General features: G+C 38.2%; 1 protein-coding gene across 1 annotated transcript in view; it reads right to left on the bottom strand.

The window, feature by feature from the left end:
* Positions 1 to 23,759, bottom strand: part of AK5 (adenylate kinase 5) — a 131,623-nt gene that overhangs the window by 88,697 nt on the left and 19,167 nt on the right. The window contains exon 6 of the mRNA XM_067563421.1: positions 15,630 to 15,821. Coding sequence (XP_067419522.1) covers positions 15,630 to 15,821 — 192 coding nt within the window. The remainder of the gene's footprint in view (positions 1 to 15,629; positions 15,822 to 23,759) is intronic.

The raw sequence follows: 23,759 nt of genomic DNA, 5'->3' as shown, positions 1-23,759 counted from the left end.
GAGGTGTCAGCTACATTAATCATTGGTGGGAAATACTGTAATCAAACATTCTTTGACTTTTTTTTTTTACCATGGAGTCAAAAGTTCATATAATGTGAACTGATACATTCACGATAAAGATCCACAGTGCCTGTAAAGCCTGGGTGAAATAAAATTCAACACTGACAAATTATTTGAGTGGAAGAGAGAATAATATTTTTGCACACTTACAACCAAGTATAGCAGTAATGCAGTTTCAGTTCTCCGGTAGAATTCTTCACATATTCCCTCACTGCTCTGAGTCATCAATTAGTCTTTTCAGAAATTTAGAAAGATACTTTACAGTGGCAGGAATTATTTCACAACCCACACATTGTTTTTCTGTACTATATACTGCATTCAAACACTTGATTTCTGAGTTACATAAACATATACTCGTAGTGCCAAAGTAAGAAACCAAAAGAGAGAGAACCAAAACATTCAAGCTGGGATCCGATCTGATCTAGCACGGGAACTTTGGAAATGGCTTGTACCGGATGGTTTTGTCAGCATGATAACGAACGTCTCTATTAGTGTGCAAGTGAGAGACATTTGGAAGGTTATGCCATTCAGAAGGGCCAGGGGGTGCGGAGGAAGTATTCAAACACTGCAAAAATCCATTTTTCCCCACCCAATAATGAGAAAAACTTATATAACTAAATTCCATGGGGAGTTTTTCTGTGACAGTTGACAGCCATTAGGCTTGTTTGATGCTAGTTAGGTCAGACAACTATATAAACCAATTCCCTTGCTGATAACTATTTAACTTCTAAATCTGTACACGACAAGCCCCCTTCCAGCTTCCGCTGCTTTTGGCAGATCCTCTTATCTGAATGTTGTTTCATTATTTTGCATGGGAGTAGTGCGTTCTTTAAAATGCAAAATAATGAAGATATCCTAGTGAAATCAGCATTATATGCCATAGCATGTTGTCCTATCCAATCTGTTTACGAATGAAGACACAGTCCCTGTTTTTGATGTTTTATTAAAACGAATGTTTCCCTGAAGCCAGTCATTTGATTGGATTACTTAAAGACTCATTAACTCACAGTTGACATGTGCAGCACTGTGCTTGCATATAAAATATCTAAGATAAACCAGGCTCAATCCTGGGCCCATTTGAAGTCTGTGGCAAAGTTCCCGCTATCATCAGTATCGTGATTTCTGTGATTTTCTTTTTCCCCTCTTGTGTCTTTGCTGGGCTTTTCTTGGGCTGGGGAAGGATGCGATAGGGTCGAAGATAAGCCAGTATTGGCCTCTCACCCCCAAAGAGGGGCAGAGCAAGCGGTGCTGCTTCCCCATGAGGAGAGGGGAGGTCAGAAATGCTTCTGCCAGTGCAGTATGTAAAAACATGTTGATTTCATTAAAATTTGTTTTAATTCACACACGATTTCCTCCAACAATTTCAGTGACAATCTTTTCTCTTGAGTAATCAAAGCACAGAAAGCATTAAACTAATGGCCCAAGAGAACACAGTAAATCAGTGGAAGCGTTGTGAATAAAACCTAGGAGTCTTGACTTTCAATCTGCTCCTCAATCCATTAAACATCGCTCCTGTTTATATATCTGCAACAACAGTAAATATTAGCTCTTGTTTGGCATGGATTTATATCCTTTCATATTTCCTGCACTGTAATTTCTAAAATTCAGTATTCTATATGATGATAGTATGCTGACTTTTCTTCTTTTTTTTAATGTACTGAAACAGCCATGCATCAGAAGACAATACCACTCTCTTTTTGTTTGGGCAAGGAAACTGTATTTAATTTGGGAGTACAAGCACTGTCTCTAAGCCTTGAACACTAGGAAAAGTAACACCTGACAGACTAACAGGATAGTAATTGAATACATTGGGAAGGATGATGCCTTTAGACCAGTTGTTGACTCCATAAGAAATATTTTGATTTAGAAAGCTGTTTTTTTATAAACAAAAGTAGATATGATGTTTTGGATTCTTCCCCACCATCCTCTCCCATGCATTGTCTAGTTTTTGATTGTGGAATGCTCTGAAGTTCATTTTGTTTTTTAAATAGAAATGTAAAGTGATTCACTAAAGGCTAGATTGGGCAACCTTCACTCACTTGGTGAACACTTGCACAAAAGTCTTATGGAAGCTAAAGGGACTTCTTACTTGAGTAAGTGCTAATCAAAGTGAGAAAGGATTGCAGAATCTAGCCTTAAATCTCATAGCATCCAGTTTATTGTGTACATGTAAGACTGAATTTATAGCTATGTGATTGCTTTACTTAAAAAAAAAAAAAAAAAAAAAAAAAAAACCCAGCCGAATATGCTATCTTCCCATGGCTATGCTATCAGCTCATCATCTTTTATTTTGTTTTAGTGTTGGCCATCATGACCCTGATCCTGCAATAAGTTCACTGCAGGATTGGGGCCTTATTTGTGCGTGTGTACAAAAAAAATCTGTACCACAAATCAATGGGATTTGACATCCCACTATGCAACCTTCTTTTCAGGGCGTTATGGCAAATCCCACAGAGAAGAGTAGCAGATGATGTGGTACCATCTTGTAACTAATCATGTAACTTAATGTAATTATATTTAAAATTACTGGTTTTCAGTGTTTATTTTTGATGGTCTTTATTTTATGAACATTTATTACTGCTTTCCAACTTGTATATTTGATTAGAATAAAATTTTTAAAAATTCCAAAATATTTTATTCCGTTTTCCTCCACTTAATTTTCAAATTTAAAGATTGTCTGTCACATAGCACTGAAAGTCAGAAGTTGCATACTTGGATTATTCAGTTCCTTCTGTGTTTTGTGTCATTTACCTTCTCAATAACAAACTGATACAATCCAGCAGAAAAGTTAAAATAACAAAGACACATTTACAAATAACTAATATCAGTGCTTACTTTTTCTTTTAAAAAATGAACTGTGAAAAATGGCTTCAGTTAGTTTTACAGTTTCAATTTAAAACCCATAAATCTTAGTTTCAATACATTGCACAAACTGTCAAAAACAATATTGTACTTCTCATGTTAAGAGGATATGAATGATTGTCTCCTCCTTCCCCCCGACAATTTTTTCCGTGGTAAAGAAATCAACATAACTGCCAAACTAGCTGAGGCCATCAAGCCCAGTATCCTGTCTCTGACAGTGGCCAGTGCCAGAGTTTCAGGAGGAGTGTACAGAACTGGGCATTTGGAGTGACCCTGCCTTCTTCCCTTCCTGGTTTCTGACAGCCAGAAATTTAGGGTCACCCAGAGCATGAGGTTGCATCCCTGACAGCCATGGATTGACCTATGCTCCATGAACTTATCTAGTTCTTCTTTGAAGTCAGTTATGCTTTTGGCCATCACAATATAGCATAGCAATGAGTTCCACAAGTTAATTGTGTGTAAAAGTACTTCCTCTTGTTTGTATTAAACCTGCTGCCTAATTAATTTCACTGCGTAAACCCTAGTTTTTTGTATTGTGGGCGTGGGTAAATAACATTTCTCCCACCCCACACACACCCACCATTCCTGATTTTACAGACCTCTATCATATCCTCCCTTAGTCATCTCTTTTCTAAGATGATCAGCCCTAGTCTTTTTAATCTCTCCTCATACAGAAACTGTTCCAAACTCTTGATCATCTTTGTTGCCCTTCTCTGAGCCTTTTCCAGGTCTGCTATGTCCTTTTTTGGGATGGGGCGACCAGAACTGGATGAAGTATTCAAGGTGTGGGCATACCATGGATTTTATAGTGGCATGATGATTTTTTATCTTATTTTCTGTCCCTTTCCTAATAGTGCCAAACATTTTGCTAGAAGCACTGCTGTTCACTGAGCTGACGTTTTCAGAGAATTATCCATGGTGATTCCAATATCTTTCATTTGAGAGTTAACAGCTAATTTAGAACACATTATTATTATGCATGTGTAGTTGAGATTATTTTTTCCAATGTGTGTTATTTTGCCATGATCAATATTGAATTTCATATGCCATTTTGTTGTCCAGTCACTTAGTTTTTGTGCAGCTCCCTGTAAATCTTCACAATCAGCTTTGGACTTAACTATCCTGAATAATTTTGAATCATCTACAGACTTTGGCACTTCACTGTTCACTCCCTTTTCAAGATCATTAATGAATATGTTGAATAGCACAGGTCCCAGTACAGATTCTTGAAGGACTGTTTACCCCGCACCACTGTGAAAACTGACCATTTATTTCTGCTCTGTTTCCTGTCTTTTAACTAGTTACTGACCCCTGTGAGGACCTTCCCTGTTATCCCATGACTACTTGATCCCTCACCAAAGGCTCTTAAGGAAACTAGTCAAGAAATTTAAAGTATATTGGAAGGGATTAAAGATTCATTGCTTCACTGAATAAGACTTGGTCTATACTACAGAAAATCCACACCCCTGAGCGATGTAGTTATACCAACCTAAGCACCAGTGTAGGTAGCGCTATGTCAGTGGGAGGGCTTCTCCCGTCAACACAGCTACCACCTCTCTGTGAGGTGAAGTACCTATGCCAGTGGGAGAACTTCTCCTGTTGGCATAGGTAGCATCTTCATTAAATGCTACAGCGATGCAGCTGCGTCATTGCAGTGCTGTATGTGTAGACAGGCCCTAAGACTGATCACCAAGGTATTATCATTGGCTTAATATTAAGAGAATAACTATTTCATGAATTCTTGCCATGCTGTCATCAACAAATCAGCATAAAAAGATGCCTAATTTAAAAAATATATATACAGGCAGTGAATTTCTAGTAACAATAAGGCATTTTTCTTTAAAGAACCTCACTTTGAAGAGTCTTCATTTTGAGTCTGAGTCTGACAATATCTTTTGATCTTAAAGCCACAAACAAAGGAGTCCCTTTATCTTAATGGAAGACATATAATTGTAAGCTTCCTAATGAAACTTAGGCAACAGACTGTTTACAGATGTTTTCTCATTTAGTTTGAAGATTCACAATCCAGATACTTGAGGTAATAATATTTTAACATCCTTTGTCTAATTAAAAGTCATATACTACCCTAGACCACAGCAACCATTCATTGCTTAATGTTATAAACCATTAACTACATTTCTCCAAATACTAGAAAGTATCAGTAGCAGGAGATGCCTAGAGGAAGTAACCTCCTCCCCCCTAAAGTATATAAACACAAGTTAAGATGGTTGTAGGAACCACTACTCGGAGCGTCCTCTGGTGTTTAATAGAGTCAGTGTTAAAAAAAAAAAAAAAGATGTTCTTAAGTGGCCACAGAGGGAAATTTGTGGCCACTACTATATCAATAGCTGAGTTACACATCAGAATATGGCACAGTCTCTGTGGATGAGGGATGTTGGCTCATTCCAGCTCAAATGGTCCATGTCTCCTAGCCTACAAAGCTAGGTTTAATTATAGGTTAAAAAAGCCCCTGCTTTCCTGGTGGGTGGGGGGAGGACTTTATGATCTGGAGTTAGGTCTATCCAGTTTTAGTTACTACAGCAATTACATTATGGTGTAGCATGCTTGTATTCCTATGATTTCTATATACCTGTAAAAGGGCATGCCTGCCCAGTAGCATCATCTTCTGGCCAAGTGTGGCTGTGCTGAGGATTACCTCCGTTACCTTCAGCGGTCAGCAATGGGTTCACTTTAACAGTCCAGGCAGAGCCAGCGCTAGGCAGGCATAAGCAGACTAAGGGCCTTGAGCCGCTCAAAGAGACTCCCTGTTAATGATTAGTATTTGTTGGGGCGGGGAGGTAAAAATATTCCTGCTTAGGGCCCCCAAAGGGCTAGAACTGGCACTGAGTCCAGGCAAGGAGAAGCCAAATATTATAGCATAAGTGTGTCTCCCTTTAATGAAGCCCTTGAAAAGGGGCACTTGAAGAAAAATGTAAAGGCTGTTACCTCAGAGCCCTGCTTTGGACTACTCAAGATTTAAAGCTCCCAAAACAGGAAACTGGGCCAGAGATTATGATCTCTTTACCAGCTGTGCAGTTTCTAGTGCATATGTGTATGTACACACTCTCTCTCTCTCGATTATATACAGGTGTTCTAGTTGCAGCTCCTGGTCAGCCTTTAAATGGTAGTACACTCCATCACAATACTTAGGACTTTTGTGTGGTGGGGTGAATTAAGTAAGAAAGGACACATGTGATGATGACATCCACTAATAAACATAGTTGCAATATTTTATTCAGAGATTAGTGAATGTGATTTCTCTAAGCCCCATCCTGCAGATCTCTTAGGGATTAGATATTCCTTTTTTCAGAGCTAACAGATGGTAAAAATATGGAATACACTCTTTAGTTTGCCCGGCAGAGAAAAATAACACCATGGAAATGAAATTTCAAATTAAAATTTCTGCTTGGTGTCATAAAGAGTCCATGGATGTATAGTGCAAAGAGCAGCTCTTTTAATAACAGGTTCTCCCTAGATAATGAGGAAATCTGTGGGCCAGATCTTTAGCTGATGTAAATCAGTATAGCTCCAAAGATGGAACTATGCTTATTTACAACAGGTGAGGAACTAGCCCGATTGCCTTGGTGTTAAACTATTCAATGAAGATACCCTTGTTAAGCTGGGTAGTATTGTCTCTTTTCTCTCTCATTATTGCATAATGTTAAGTTGATAAACAAATCACAAAGCAGACATCTTCATGTAACTAGTTAGATGTCTCTGTGGTTATACATTTATTTATTTGCTTCCTCTTGTTTTGTTTTACTGGTTTTTCTAATTGTGCTACAACTTTTTAAAAAAAAAACAGAATGAAACCCTCAGAAAGCAGTATTAGTATATTAAATGGTGGCATGCTGTTTGCGGTGGTAGAATTTTCATATCAAGGATTATTGTAGACACAGTTTATTAAAGCAAAGTATAACCTAACAATTATTTTAGCTGGTAAATGGTATGAGTCAGTTAAGTATTTGTGATGGAACAGCAAGAGCTGCCTAGTACAGTTCATCTGCACAGACATTTTACTTTGAGGTTTTCTAGTTACCTCTATTTATCTATAACACCCTTGATTTAGTTGGCATAAGTGTGCACAGACAGCATGGTACAACGGCATCTTGGAGCTAATGTACACTGTTCTGCAGCATTAATCTTCAAATGATTACTGAGAGGGAATAGATGAGAATAAACTAGATCAAAGAACAGACCAGATTTTCAACTTAATGTACTTGTTTCTCCAGTTGATAAGTGCTGGTTTCATATCTGGTGATATATCTCCTAAACTATAGGATATTGTTACTGCACTCCCCTGTTCTTCAGTCAAGTTGATCACTTAAGGGTGAAATTCATTCCTATGGGAGTGGCCAGCACAAGCCCTATGCACCACTGAAGTCCCACTTAAGTCTATTTTTTGTGCTCTAGCAGAAATATTGTCATCAGATGGAATAATGAGTTGTACCTTTCCATTTGAAACTCTTTTTAGTCATAAACGTATATTCTAGGGGGGGAAAGTGGCTTTGAACAAATCCCTTCTTTAACCCCACATTATTTCTTTGTCTCTGGCTTAATAAATACTTGTTTTCAAAAGTGGGAACGTTTTGTATTTATTTATATTGACTTAGTTGTGTAAATTGAAGAAAGTGTTTAAAAATCTTTGCTTCCCAGACAGTAAGATGCAGTATTCACTATTACACTGACCGCTGCATCACTGTCTTGGGTAGACTGCCTTCACTAATCTAAACCCTGAAACCTTCACTTAAGAAAAATGGGGGCTGACATTCTGTCCTGAGCCACCAGGAGCCTTGGAGCTGGTGCAGAAAGTGGGCTTTCCCGCCTTCCTCTCACTGAATCTTCTTTCCTGCAATTTCCTTGCTTAGTTTGGTGTCTTGTAAGCAATTTTTAAAAGCACTAGGGTAATTTATTTAAAAAGGGTGCTGGTGTAGTAAAGTCATTACCGTAAATGCTCGTCAACTTCTGCATATCTAGCATCTGTGACACTGAATAAAATTCTGACCCCATTGAAATCAATGGCAAAACTCCCATTGACTTCAGTGGGGTCAGGGTTTCACCCCCCCTGGGACTGAATGGACTACAGATAGATGTGATTTTGGGGATAGAGTGAGTGCTTATTGAAAATGGCTGTTTCTACACATTTCATTATTATTTTTCTTTCCTTATAGCTGGCAGTAATGTCAGGATTTTACATTTGTCCAGGTGCTGGATCTCTCTTTAGAATAAATACTTATACAGGTGGGATGGAACAGAACTGAATACAACAATAGGGGTACAAAAGAGGCAGAAAAGATAGCAAGGTATGTAGGTGGAGGGTAGGTATATGAAAAATGCCCTACAGAATCTAGCAGAGAAGAAGGGGGAAGGAAAAAAATCAAAATAATAGTACAAATTAAGTACTAGAACAAATAAGGTCTAAAACAAGAAAAATGTCTAGAAGAACAATTAAGACAATGTATCTGAATACAAACGCAAGAAGTATGACCAAAAAAAAGGAATCTGGAAGTCTATGTACAGACAGGAGGGGTTTTAATTTCAGTAGTTTAACCAAAATATATGAAAATCATTGTAGCATAAATATGAGGGCTGAATGACTTTTTTAAAAGGCATTTAGCCTTTTTTTTTTTTTTTTTTTTTTCTGTTCAGGCAGTGTCAACAAGCAGACTGCGATTTCCTCAAATGTCAGTACATTAATCACATGTAGTCACATTTTCTGCTCAATTTTTCTTTTCTTTCTTGCTCTGCTGATTGATCATGAACAATATGTTGTAAGTAAATTGTACTTGGCATTTGAAAGTTGTGATTGTCCATAAGACAAATTGTTTTGTTGTTTTTCCCTGAGTGGAATCAGAGGAAGGGATGGAGGAAGCCACTAAGCTTGGACCTCTGAATATCAGTGAAAAGTAGCAGATAAGCAGGATTAGGGAATTTTTTAAATGCATAAATCTTTTTCTCTCTGTTCTTGCCTGAGGCATCATTCCTCCAGAAATTGGGCTACTGGAATTCTATTTTATTCTGTTCAAATTCTTACACTGCCCTCATCATCATACAATCTAAATGCCTTCCAGACTGAACGTCATGACTAGCATCTGTCACATGTGATTTTTCTTTCTTCTTGCCTTTCTCTTCCCAGAGGGAGAATCTGTGGAAAGTTTTAGAACTAAATGTATAATATGTACTGTACACTGTTCATATAAAGGCAACATTGAAGAAGTGTACCGCCTGCCTACACTTGGAGGGGAAGTGGTGAGGTTTGTGCTGGTTCTTAGATCCTGGGTGAGTTAGTTCCACAGTCTTGGACTGGATCCCAAGAAAGCTCTGTCTTCTGCACAGACAAGCTTCACCCGTCCGATGTCAATTACATTTTGCCAGAGGAGCAGAGCTGTCAACCACAAAGCTCATCCTGGAGCGTTAGATGATCTTTTAAGTACTCTGACGCCCAGACCCCTGAATGCCTTGAATAGAAGGACCGAGTCCTTGAATTGCTGTAAGTGTTGTTCCTGGGTGCAGTTTAAATTTAAACTTTTTCTTGTCACAGTCCTATAGTGCAACTTTGAATGTGATCCCAGCTGAAAAGGGTGCAAAGAGAATTGTATCTTGTTTAATTGCCTTCAGGGCAGAGCTCTAATGAGGGGGTTTGCCTTTACTGCAGAGTAAGGTCCTAATCCCATGAGCAGCTTCATGGGAATGGACCCCTGCACTCACACAGTCCTCCTGAACTCAGTGGGACTCTGAGCTGGGGTGGGACTTCATGCAACTGCAGGGGTCCTTCAGCATGGAGCTCATCCCAGGATGAGGGACTAAATTGGTATCACTCAGCATCAGTACAGCTAAGATTAAATTGCTTAAAACCATGAATAAAGACGGAGAGTTAAGAAAAAGGCATATTAAAATAACAATCACCAAAGAGAAGGGAGACCAGAAATAGGCTAAACATTGAAGAAAAAAAAAAAAAAGCCAAATATGAGAAATGAAAGACTTCACAAGACGCTAAGAAAAACAGTAAGTTTTTTTTTTTTTTAGTGTATATAAGAAAACTCAAGTTTGCCAGTGAGAAATATAGGATCTTCAAGCAACAACTAATAGAAAAGAGGGAGGCATTCATTTTTTTAAAAAAACTAATCAATTCTTTGCCTTAGTGTTTATATAATGAATGGGGATGGAAAGTTGGCTCAAACAGACATAGATTTCCCAGTGGATAGAAGAAATATCACGTGAAATCAGAACCTTAGGCTGGTTATGGGGGAATTAGGATGTTCGAGGACTAAGACTTGACAGAAAATGGACATCTGTGTCAGAATTTGGAGGAAGGAACAAAAGAGCCAGGGAAAGCTTAAGCAGACATGTTTCTGTTTATCGCCACTTTTTTCAAACCGTGTTTAAAGAAGTGTGAGACTGGAGAAAAGCTGTTGCAATATCTGTGTGAAGAAAAGATTTAAATTATTAAATTAAATGTTCAGTAAACAGGAAATCAGTATGTTGGACTTCAATAGTAGTAAACAAAAAAGACAAATGAGGTGAGAAGGCGGGGGGGAGGGGGGAATATTTGGAAAGCTCTGTTTAATTAAGGATAGTCAGCATGAACCTACCCACAAATAAGAAGTCTGTTCTTGAAACTTGGGACAATAATATCTAAAATGTTCATGTCAGCTCTGATTTTCCTGGGCCCCTGTGCTCTCTGGTGTTTCCCATGTGATATGTAGGGGGACAAAACTGCAGAAGAAATCATGGTGTGGATGAGAGAGCCAGCCAATGTCTACTTGGGAAAAGGGGAGATGCCAAGCAGCAATCCCATGGGAACTGCAGAACTGCATTACTACTTGTGCAAAGTTAATGTGAACTCCCTTGTGTGCTCTCTCACGCCATGACTCCACCTCATTGTGGGTCAGTGAGCACAAGGTCCAGCAATCAGCTGATTGTGAGTCTGGGGAGGAGAATGGAAGAAACATCTCATGTGGTTCACCAAGTATCTACAGGGTTGTTTTGTCTGACCGCTATGGATCCCCTGTGTCTGATACATTTACTTGCATTTCACCACCGCCCATCCTATGGAAAAACCATCAACTTCCATGGCTCTGAAAGCCAATTTAGTGTGGTCCTGTCTCATGGGTAGCATTTCTGTGCTGCACATTTTAAACGATGTACCTTTAAGGAACTTGTGCAAGTTAATGTAGAAAAAATGTAATGGAGTATGTCTGGAGATACGCAAGAAAATGAATATATATCTTGATTGGTAATATATTACTAAAATGCAAGAATACCCTGAGTTTATTATTTGGAAAGCTACTCTTAAACTTTAACAGCAGGAAGAATAAAAAAACCCCAAAATACTGGGCAGCACAACCATAGTTGCTATAGATAAACCACAGGAAAATTTTCTAGCACTGTGTGATAATGCTTTGAAGTGTCATAATATCTTACATCCCAGAATCTGAAAATGAGTAATATAAAGAACTAGTGGGCTACATGTGAAGCTGGAAATATGGAACTAAGTAGTAAAGGGTACAGTACAGTGTAACCAAAATAATATAGGAACTGGAGACATTTTTTATTCAAATAGGGTAAATTTCAATCTTCCTGTACAAACCTTATGTGTACAGCAATAAGCAGAGGTGAGCAGTGAAATTCACCCCCCTTTAAATATGCGATCAAGCCATGGGGTTCCACTGCTGTCCCTTTGAGGTTGGAGTTTTGGTTTGGATGGAGGGACAATCTACCCAGAGTTCAAGGGAAACTGAAGCTGTGGCTACATGTCTGTAGTGGACCCAGCAAGGCCTTCTACATCATAAATGAACTTCATTGAGGTAGAGGAAATAGTATATGTAACTTTTTAATAATAAGTTAGGTACAGGCTTTGGATCTTCAAATATTGTTACAGGCAATTTGTGAGCACTACAGATTAATGAAAGGGACAACCTTTGATGGTCTCATCCTACCCTAAAATTTGCTAGATTGGACAAACAATGAATAGTGAGGGGTCAATATAAAATTATAACAGAAATACTCAGAGCAAAGCAAAAGTTTCAGAAGTTGTTTACATTTCACTAAAATATCCTTGTGAGTGGGTTTGGTTTTCTTTTAAAACCAGAATTTTGAATGGAATTGTGGTTTGATTCCAAGGTTGTGTAGCCTGGAGATTGTAACAATTAATATCCACTGTGGATCCACACAAGGGGACCCGTATCATGCACCAATGGGTTCCACTTGGCCTTCCTGCAGCCTGTCACCATTTATTCCTTTCTTTGCTAATTTTTTTCCCTTCCTTTACCCCCCCACCCCTCCACACACACAATTGTGAGCTGCCTTGGAAACATGCAAAATGTTTTCTACATTTGCACTTGAAATCCCATGAAAACTGTATGTAAAACGGACGTGCACATCCTTTAGTCTGTAAACAAAGGAATATTTCTGTATCCTTTAGCAATCACCATTTTGCCGTAAGGATGAAATACACCCATAGGCCGGACAGAGGCCTAGGAAAAGGTCTAGGCACCACCTAATACAATCATAAGAATCTAATTCTCCTCTTCTTTATACTGTAATGAGGAGTAACTCCAAGGAAGAGTGAGGAATTATACTGCTGTAAAAACACTGTGAGTGAGAAGAGTATATGGAACCAAATTTGTCGGTTAGATGCAAAACCACTCTTTGCTGACTTTGTATCATAAAGACATTTTTGACACTTTGCTGAGTTGTTCCTTTTTAGATATGCTTCTTGTGGTCTAGGGTTTTGTAACTGAGGATAATAGAGACATCACACACCATGTTATCATTTACCTGTAAATCAAAAAAAGTCTGCTCCTTTTGAAAGCAAAGAAATACTTAAGAGTACACATTATCCCTTAAAAGAGAGAACTTATCTTAAGAACTTCAAAAAATTGAGTTTAAATATTTTTAGCTTGAAGACCAAACTCCACTAGAACAAAAAATCCCAGCTTCTATAGACAACTCCCTAACAGAAAAGAATTTCTAGCAAGACATTGTAGGTTTGACCTACAAAAGACAAGTCTCTAAATAGCTAAAAACAGTTTTAATGAGAGTAGCGCTAAAAGGAATACAAAAATGTCATAAACACATCTCTCCTGAGTAATGTGAAGTAATTTTCAAGAAGTCTAGTCCTCTCATCGTTCTGAGTGAAGCTAATAAAAATCCTCAAAGAGAACTGCAAATCTTGAGGGAAAACTAAAATAATCCCACTGACTTTTCAACTGGCAGACTGAAAGGTACAAAGTTTGGAAGTGCATTAGGAGTGGTAATGCCATACCATGTCTAGTTTGAAATTTAAGGACATTTTTGACATTTGTGAATCTGATTAGGACATACAGTAGTCCCAAAAAGATTTTGTCATATTTGTAATGACAGGAGAAATTAGCTGTATGATTTACAGAACTTTCCAAAAGAGGTTGTACGTGGTATATTATATAAATACCTGTTTCTCTCTGAAGGGTCAATCTTGCAAACACTTACTACCAGGCAGAGCTCATATAATTCACCATTTGTAATTCAGCCATTGTGATTAGTTCCATTGACTTCAGTGGGACCACTCATAATGGGAAGCACTCAGGCTGAAATCCTGATCTCACCATAGGTGCTGGAACTAGGAGTGCGGGGGCGTGGCCACAGCCCCTTGCAGGAAGTGGTTTCCATTATATACAAGGTTTATAGTTTGGTTCAATGGCTCTCAACACTCCCACTATAAAAATTGTTCCGGCACCCGTGGCCCTCACTGAAGTCAATGGAAGACTTGCTATTTACAGCAGTGGGGCCAGGATTTCACCCTCAACTAGCTAGCATTTGCTAAACTTGTTAGTGTTTGCAGTTAAGTCCTAAGAGGGAGAAAAACAGAACAATTATTTGTCTAACTGTAATATTCAGAATCCTCATCTACAATAGTGAATTGCTATTTACAACTGGACTATGGAAGATGTCAAAGACAACAAAAGATAAATGAGCTGGAGAGAGACACTTGTCAATATTTTGTACAGTGCTTCTTCGAGTGTATTGTGATTTCATAGCTGTAGATGCTAAAACCAGATTGCTTGCTTAAATATTCTGTATTTATTTTGCACTTTTCCTAAAGTTTTTTTAAGTATAAGTATCCTTTTATAGTAATTAGAGGTATTCATTTTAAAGTGCATCTGTTTTCACACTCCGGATCTGCATTGTTACTCAGTTCTGTTAGAACTACTGACATTTCACCAAGCAAAAAATGTATTAAATTCATCATCCCTTTATTAAAGCTGTCATAATCTATTTTACTTCTGATGATGCAGGTCATGATTTTGGGGTAATCCCTGAAATACTTTTGCAGTGCTTAATAACCCTGTTTCCATTAATTAAACCTTCTGTTTACACTAATGTGTGCAAATTGTTTAGAGTGCAAAGACTGATTCTCTTTTCTAGTATATTGCGGAGATTAGCATTCATACTGATTTGCAAAAAGGACCAATTTATGCCAGACTTTCCTGCCATCCAAAGTTTTTATTTTATTTTTTTTAATGATCAGTTATGTAGCACCAGAAATTTATGTGGTGCATTACAAACAGGATGTGACGTGTCTGAAGAGATTTCACTTTTATGCCTAGATCTTCTATTGGTATAAGTCAATGTTGCTGCCCTGAATTCAGAGGATCTATTCTGGTTTACACCAACTGAGCATCTGGCACTACAATCAGTGGAATGTAACATTTCTCTGATATTTTCAAGACAAAGAATCCCAAAGGTGTTTGCAATGCTTGACACTGTAACCTTGAAATAGCAACCTAAGCTTCATAGTTATGAGTTTTTTTTCCTTGGATGAAATTCAAGGCCCTAAAAACTATTTATGCCCTGAGTGAAGAAGGGTTGAATTAGGGCTTAAATAGGCACTTGCTGTCTGCACTGGGATGAATTTCACTCCACATGTGTTAATGCTCTTTAGAGAAACTATGCTCCATAACAGTTATATACTTTCTATTTGAGTTTACACTGCTATGCAGCCTACATCAAATTAAGGGTGTGTCTACACCTCAAGATGGGGGTTTAATTTCTAGCTTGAGACATATCCCTGCTAGCTCTGATTGAGCTACTGTGCTAAAAATAGTGTCCCTGCAGGGGTGCAATTGGTGGGAGAGGCTAGTTGCTCTATGTACATGTCTAGTGTCTTAGACAGTACGTACTTGGGCAGCTCAAAGTGCAGGCATATCCTTACAGTATAAATTTCATAACTATAATACTGAGAGGAGACAGATTATATTAAATTTATTTTCTCACTTTCTCACCCCCAAAATCTGGAAATGTTACAGATGACTAATGTTGAAGTCATAACCATACAGCTGAACCGTTGGGGAAAATTGTTCCAATCCTTGCATGCATAGCAAATATTCTTTGATATACGCTTTAAACAAATCACCCTTTGACTTCCATATGATCTCTTCAGTATAGGAAGTGAAAAATACTTGTGTTAATATAGAACGGTGAATAAAAATAATGTAGTTCATCAGATAATACAGTAAATTTGCATTCCCTGGCTACAAAGATACAAGCCAAACTTTGCTTCCAGTAACTGCAGTATGGTTGCACAGATATAATAATCAGAGCAGAATTCAACTCATACTATTATAAAGCAAAGAGAATTCCGAGTAGCAGATCTCCTAAGCTCCCAAGTTCAACTACAGCCTCACATTAGTTTATCAGGTACATAAATAGATGGCTAAATGACTTACTGTGATGATTAGCCCCTTTTCCTGGAAATATTTGACTAGTGGAACAGCATTCTGCTTGAAATTCATTAGTCGTCTTTGAGTGGCTTTGAGGTTATCATCAGGTCTCCCTTGCTGTTCAGCACGTTTCAATAACCTTTCTTTCAGCCGCTGATTGGAACAGGCCAGAAACACCACCAAATCTGGAGTGCAGATCTGTAGAAAGGATAATCCCAAAAGACTCTGATTTAATTAACCATCCAGCACAGCCATAAACGATAGTAACCTTTTCACGTACGTCTGAAATATGCTACAATTGCAAATATTAGTTCTGAGCAGCTTCCTGACTTTGACAAACAGTAATTCTCAGTTGACTTTGTAGGCTAGTTGATATATAAACATATACATATATACATAAATACATAAATATATATGTTGGTCATGTTTTTATTACTAAAAGGTTTCCGTACATTGTAACTAAAATTTAGATATAAAAAAAATCAAAATATACGTATCACATATTCCGCAGGAAATCCCTGTATAGTTTCCAAAAATAAGTAATTTACTCAATAAGATGACATTTAAAATCCAACAGCCTCTATAGAGTTTACTAAGGTTCAGAACCAAAATACAGGAGACCTGATTTCTGTTCCCAGATCCACTATAAACTTTCTCTGCAACTTAAGCACAGTCTTTTATTTTTCCATGGCTCAATTTCCTTATAGTAAAATAATGATGATATCATCCAGTAGTTCTCAACCTTTCCAGACTATTGTAGCACTTTCAGGAGCCCCAAGTTTCATCTCACTTAAAAACTACTTGAGTACAAAATCAGATATAAAAATACAAAATTACAGTACACTATTACTGAAAAATTGCTTACTTTCTCATTTACACCATATAATTATAAATAAATCACTTGGAATATAAATATTTTGCTTACATTTCAATATATAGAGCAGTATAAACCAGTTGTCTGTATGAAATGTTAATTTGTACTGACTTCGCTAGTGCTTTATATGAAGCCTGTTGTATAACTAGGCAAATATCTAGATGAGTTGATGTACCCCCTGGAAGACCTCTGTGTACCTCCAGGGGTATGCATACTTCTGGTTGAGAACAACTGATATCATCCAGTTATTCTTGATGCAGAACATTATTTTTTTCTCACCTTTCTTTGGTCTGTACATCAGCATATTTCCATCTCTAGATTTTTTTCTAACCCCAACTTGACTACTGTAATTGATTTTTCCCTAAATCTTTTCCTTTTCCTTAAATCCATATGCACTAAAGTTTACAGAACCTATAGCCAGATGATTCAGCTGCAGCTGGAAATGAGACCATATTAACCCAATTGTTCCTCAAATTCTAGCCATCTCATAATTCAATTTAAATTGTCCTCGTAATTTTCATGGACTTTTAATTATCTCTGCTACCAACCAGAAGTTTCTCAAGTGTGCTGAAGAGATGCTCACAGAATAAGTAAGGCTAGTGTATCCATGATGTTCATTCACAGAACAGCTCCTAAAAGTTCTCATGAAACAGGAGTCTTCAAAGCCCATTGCTCATTGCTTTATTTCATGATAGATACAATGGGAAAAAATATCAAAAGCATATAAGTGCCTTAGATTCTGAATCCTACTGAAAGTTGATGAGACTTAAGTTCCTAATTCACTTAAGTGCTTTTGAAAATGTTACCCGATATTCTTGATACCCTTCCATCTATAACACTCATTCTCCTCAGACTACTGATTCTCATTGGACTGTGAGTAACAAAGCATCATCCTCAGCAACCCTACTGATAAGCTATGTTATCTCACAAGATTCATTGGACCCCTGCCTTGATTTAAGCCCTTGTTCAGTTGTTCTGCTCCATCTATCTTGAACTTTCTCCTCTTTTCTTTAACAAAGCAAGTTACTTCTCTTTAAATCTTACCAAGGAATCTTTTTCCTTTTAGCTTATCATTGCCTTTCAAAGTGTGTTATGTTTCTGACTATTAAGGAAGCTGGATAAAAAATAAAGTCTCTAATACGGTTCAGACCTCCATCTGATTACAGATTACAAAGAGGTTGTGTGCATTCCCACACATATACACATACATTTATTTTTGATGTCCCTCTATACCTGGACAAAAAATTCATTGCTAAAATTTTAACTTGTCTGTCTTAGGTGGTGTAAAATATATGATAATATAATAGTTAATAGTCAAGAGGGCAAAGTACAGGGACTATTTCCCATAAAGTTACCAATGTATAAACTGGCTTTGTCTGCATTATCTAAATAAGTTAATGTTTAGTAACATTAAACTATACAAAGGGGTATCATTAAGCATTCACGTGCATTTTACCTATTGAAATGTGGATAAGGGGATGATTTACATACTTACGGTAACTTGTTTATTAGTATAATCAATCATAAGTACGCTACTGTAGTCATTCATGCTTTATCTATAGTAGCACCTTCCACTGGAAGAGAATTTTGAAGTGCTTAGGCTGGCACGAATTAGGCTGACAGCACCCATATGAGGTTTAGTGCGGAAGTCCTGTCAGCTGGATGTCAGCATGGTGAGGTCAAGAAACGAATTTTGAAAAGTGGCCTCTAGTTATACATGCCTCAGATTTTGGGTGTCCAACTTTAAACATCTTTGGCCTGTTTTTTCAGGGATGCTGAGCTCCTGCAACTCCAGCCAAAGTCAATGGAAGCAACAGTGGCTCACCACCAACAAAAATCAAAATTGAGACACTCAAAATTGAAGTAAATGTTTCAAAATTTGGGACCAAATCACTATCTTATGGTCATCATGCAGCAAGTCAGCGGCACAGGTGGAAACAGAACATAGGAAGTGCAACAGAGGAGAGTTAGACTAGACAGGAACATTTTTAGGATTATAAGGAACAATTAGATAGCAGAAAAAATGTCAAGGGAGATGGAGGCACCAGCAGCACTACAGAAGATTAAACTAGATGATTGGAAAGGTTTTAAAGATAATTAAATCACTCTTTGTGCCATGATATTGACAGGTGGGAAATGGGACTGAATGACTAAATATAGGTTAAATCTAATCATTCTTTGGTACAAACTGACCTCTGGTGAACTGATGAGCTATTCTGAATGCAAATCAATTAGCAATATTAGTTTTGGTTATTTTTAACAGGGAATCAATTAGTTTACAGAATAATTTATATTTATAATTTTAAAACTCTTTGACATAGCTGATACAAGGAGAAAACTGCCTATTCTTTCTTGACTCCTCGCATCACCACCACCTCTAAGGCAGGTACTCCAACTACAACAAAATAAAATACAATTTCATGTTGTTTCAAACTATTCTAATGGTGTAGTTAACTAGGTTCTTCTGTCCCTTTCACACACCTTATAATCACAAGACAAATTAATTGTGACAGCTGAATTCAGCTGCCACATTAATAATCTCAAAGAATATAATTACTCTCAACACGTACCATAAAAAGTAAATTTCTGTGTTAGATTGCTGTGCAACAGCACTCTGGTAAAAGCAGGTATGTTAATTCCAGGTAGCTGTTAAGCAGGGAATATAATGAAGAAGCAGATGTTGTGGGGTTGTAATGGGCATATAGTAGTACACAAACCCGATTTATAACATAAGATCTCCACACCATTGGAGGAAAAGTACTATGTATCTCAAGTATTCCAAGTCATGGACCAGTATGTCTCTATGAGGCGGAAAGGTAGTGCACCTTGTGGGGTGAGCATATTAATGGTACCCACGACCTCCAGTGTTCTAATCTTGGCTCCGCCAGCGACTTGTACTTGCTAAGCAACTTTATGTAAGTTACTTAAGGTCTGATCCAGTTTCCTCTGAGAATAGCAGAGGAATACCACGGCTGGTATAGACAGAGACAATATAATGTTTTATTTAACTTCTAAATTACGCAGCATATCTCCTAACTGCCACCTGTCCTGGTAGCAGTAAAGAAAGGTGGGCAGAAGGCCATAGCCTCCCCATACTGTCACTGTTTTTTCCCCTCTTTCAGTGCTCCACTCCACAGTCGCCTAATGTAGCCTGGCCTTATCAAGGCTGCAGCTGTTCCAAGGCCTAGCCAATGTCCACAGCCCCATGCTTTCCCCTGTATGAGTCCACCACCAGTGCTCTTCAAGTGTAATGACTGCAATATACTGCCATATAACCCCATGTACAGCATAAAACCTATACAGAGTGAGCAACAAGAAACAGGTTCCCCAAGAAACCAGTAGCCCTCAAGGAAAAAGGTAGAGAGGATGGGGTTGTGTAGTAGCATAGAGGGCAAAGCAGGAAGATGCCTCCTTCTGCCTGGCACGACCTTTGGCAAGCAGCTCCCACTATTCAATCTCAGTGTTGATGAGAAATACTTGGATTGACCAATGGCAAGTCTCCTAACAAAGGAGAGCTGCGATGAGCTGGTGAATGCGGTGGCCCCACCACACAAGCTGGGCTGGGTGTGAGGGGCTAGCTCCCTTTAAAGTCAATGGAAAGATACATTCTGGGTCTTGGAAGAGAAAACTAAGTTTTAAAATAAAGATGAAAAGAAGGTACATCAGAGTGAGAGCTGTGAGGACGAATTAATTAATGTTTGCACATTGCTTTTTAAAATGTAAAGCGCTATACAAGTGCTAAGTGGTGTTGTTAATGTTTTTTACTAACAATAGTAATAGTGTAGTAAGCTTTATGCAGTTAACTCCAGAAATCCAGTAGCTAAAGCTGTTTATTCTGAAGCTTTGGCTTTTATGCTTTGAAACACATATCCACCCAGAGAAAATGTCAGTGCAAATAGTGGTTTAAAATTCTCAACACATTAAGCCTACTGTCAAATCAACTATTCTTTAAAAAGTTTCTTAAAGTGAAATAGTGATTCAGGGTTATATTAGATGTTCACCTAGGTGGTGGGAATACAAAATAGATTCTAATCTTTGTGATGGCTCCATTAATACCTCTCAGTGGTACAGTACAAATGTTCAGTCAGAAAGCACTTGAAAAACTGTGCTACAAAATTATGTCTGTTAGCATTTCTGCTTGGGGTTTAGATGCAAGAAGTGTGTTGCTTACAAAAGAATAACATCTCTCTTATGTGAAGATATAATCTGTATGGGAAAAGTACAAAACACTCCAAGTATTAGTGATTACTGTATTGTTTTTTCTTCACGAAGCCCCATGTTTTCTGTTTACTACTTTACCTCAGCCACAGCGATATCTTTAAGAGTATGTCTCAGCTATGGCTTCAAGGATATGCATATGAAGTAGGGATGTGACAAATTACTGTGAACACATGGATGTGTGGGAATAATTCACTGGTGATAGATATAGGTCCCTTACATAAAAATGAGTATGAAAAATGTTTTTGTAACAAAAGTTTTTCAAAAGAGGTTATAATTCAGTTGAAAATCAGCCTGCTGTTAAGATACATTTAAAACGACATTGCTTTGAATTTCCTAGCTAGGGGACAGATTGTATTCTAAGGATTAGCATGCAGAAGTGATCCTCCATATGCCAATCTCTCCTATCCTGCTCAGAACGGAAAAATTCGTCATCTCCATTCCAGTGTTTCCCCTAATCCACTTCTTTTGGGACTCAAGGATGGCTTTCTGCAGATCCAGCCATCCAGGCACAGGCATGGAGTGGGAAGGGTGGAGATGTGGTCAGGAACCCACATCTTTACATTCACTGCCCATCTTTAAAAGTCATAGATGAGTAGACACTGAATGTCTGGCTCCAAGGAATGGGACCCATAAGTGGTAGGAAGGCAGAGGGCCTTCATATGCTTAGTTTTGTGTCCTTTGGGGATATGCAAAGGTTGTGAGCCAGGCCCCATTTCCCACCACAGGGAGATAAGCCACCTGTCCATGCCTCTGAAGAATACAAAGGAAACCCCAGAAGGGAACTATAGCTGAAAAGACTAAATACGTTCTCTGTTTCCTAATTTAATGAGTTCATAGATTCTAAGGCCTGAAGGGGACCATTGTGATCATCTAGTCTGAACTCCTATATAGCACAAGCCATAGAATTTCCCCAAAATAATTCCTAGGGCATATCTTTTAGAAAAACATCCAGTCTTGATCTAAAAATTGTCAGTGAGGGGGAATCCAACATGACCCTTGTTCAACTGTTCCACTGATTAATTGTTCTCACCATTAATTCATGCCTTATTTCTAGTCTAGTTTCATCAGCTAGTCATTGGATTGTGTTATATCTTTCTCTGCTAGATTGAAGAGCCCATTATTAAATATGTGTTCCACATGTAGGTACATGTAATCAAGTCACTCCTTAATCTTCTCTTTTGTTAAGATAAACAGACTGAGATCTTGGTGTCTATTGCTAAGGCACATTTTCTAATCCTTTAACCATTCTCATGGCTCTTCTCTGAACGCTCTCCAATTTATCAACATCCTGCATTTCTCTCCTATGAAGCTGAAAAAAATATATATATAATGTGTCTTGGCTCCCAAAGCAGCTGACATAGTAAAAAGAAAAACATAAGAAAGTTAAAGCTGAGGGGGCAGGTTTAATTTATTACAAGGAGCAAGCAAAGGATTAACCACTTGAACTATTCCCACAGTTCAGCAAATGCTGCTCTCTTTGCAAAGCCTTATGTTTCCAGTGGACTTATGCACCACAATATGGGCCCAGACTGTGCACCAAGCTAGTAAAGAGCCAGACTGATTCGGTGCTCACAAATTATCCTTTCTACATTTATTCTTAAATTTAAGGCCATCCATGTAGAAAGGATGCACATATTTTATGTGCACAGATAGTATGTCATTAACTGTGATTATTAATGTTACACATGTATATGGACTGTAGCATATGAAAAGGCCACACTAATTCATACATGACTCAGTATATGAACTCTTTTAAGACCCACATGTAAAATACAGTCTATTTGTATAGCTTTGGTATACGTCTTATTTTTGTATTCCATGCTTTCTCTTGCGCAGCTTCGGAAGGGTATGGGAAAAGGCATCTTACTCACCTGAGGCCTGATCAAGGAAAGACTCCATTGATCTGAATGGGTGCTGAATCAGGCAGGGAGTAAACAGAATCATACTGCTTGAACTCTCTGAACTCAAGGGTAGGAGGAATTGTTAAAGGACCAAACTCAGAATTTGCATATATTTTCCTTTGGTAGATAGTAGGAACAAGAAGAGATTACCTATGTTCATAGCAATTTTAACATAAATTTTACCCAGATCAAAAGCCTATGGGCTGGATTCTTTACTTGGGATCCAGCCCCTTTGTACTGCACCAGAGGGCCACATTCTGGCCATAAATGTCCAGCAGGGAGTTCCCTTGCCATAGGGAAGCTCTAACTAGCTTAAAGCTGGTGGAGGTGGTTCCTGTACCGGCTGCCCACAGCCTATCTCTGGTGTAGGTGAAGTGTCTACGGAAAGTGGGGCATGTGGGATGTGACTGTCCTGGGGCAGAACTCCACTACACCTTTTCTCCACTGATTGTAGAATCCATTGGAGGACCCATGCCAGGTGTCAATTAGAACCGTCAGGGGTTATTCTAAATCTTGCTGGGGCCAGAGCTGGCATAGATTGGCCCTCATGGTCAGAGACCTGGAATTGGCTCCCCAACACCCACTGAGTGGAGCTTGGCAGAGGGGAGAATCTGGCCCCGTGTGAGCAGTAGGTATTCTACTATGAGTGAGTTGCTTGTTGAGTTTTAAACGAAGCAAAGAACATATAGTTTCAGCTCTAATTACAAAGGTGGGTGCAAAATGGCCCCAGTCCTCTTATCTTTTATAATAAAATTCCCTGATGAGCAAATCTGATTCTTTTTTTGGACTGAGTCTCCTCCTATTCACACCAGTGTAAATTGGGAGTCATTCTATTGAAGTCAAAGGTATTACTGGAATAAAGCCAGTGTGACAGAAAGGCTTTGTAATCTCTGGCTATATTTTTCCCATCTCCTTTTATTAGTGAGATGCTAGCTAAAAATGTAATGTCTAGACTCCTTTTTTCCCTCATTAGCAAAAAGAAAAAATATCACTAACTTGCTTCATATCTTAATTCTTGGTACATTCTACTGGATACTCATGAGAAAACTTGATGGTTCATGAACACTCATCATTAGATTAATTGTACATTTTACTCTAATTACACTAATAAAGGTTACTATAAGGTTACTTTATGTCCAT

This window comes from Emydura macquarii, unplaced genomic scaffold (genome assembly GCF_026122565.2).
Source record: "Emydura macquarii macquarii isolate MOO-44397 ecotype Brisbane River unplaced genomic scaffold, CSIRO-AGI_Emac_v2 contig_2481, whole genome shotgun sequence".
Taxonomy (NCBI): Eukaryota; Metazoa; Chordata; order Testudines; family Chelidae; genus Emydura; species Emydura macquarii.
Note: the sequence above shows the minus strand (reverse complement) of the source record. Positions and strands in the feature narration are given on the sequence as shown.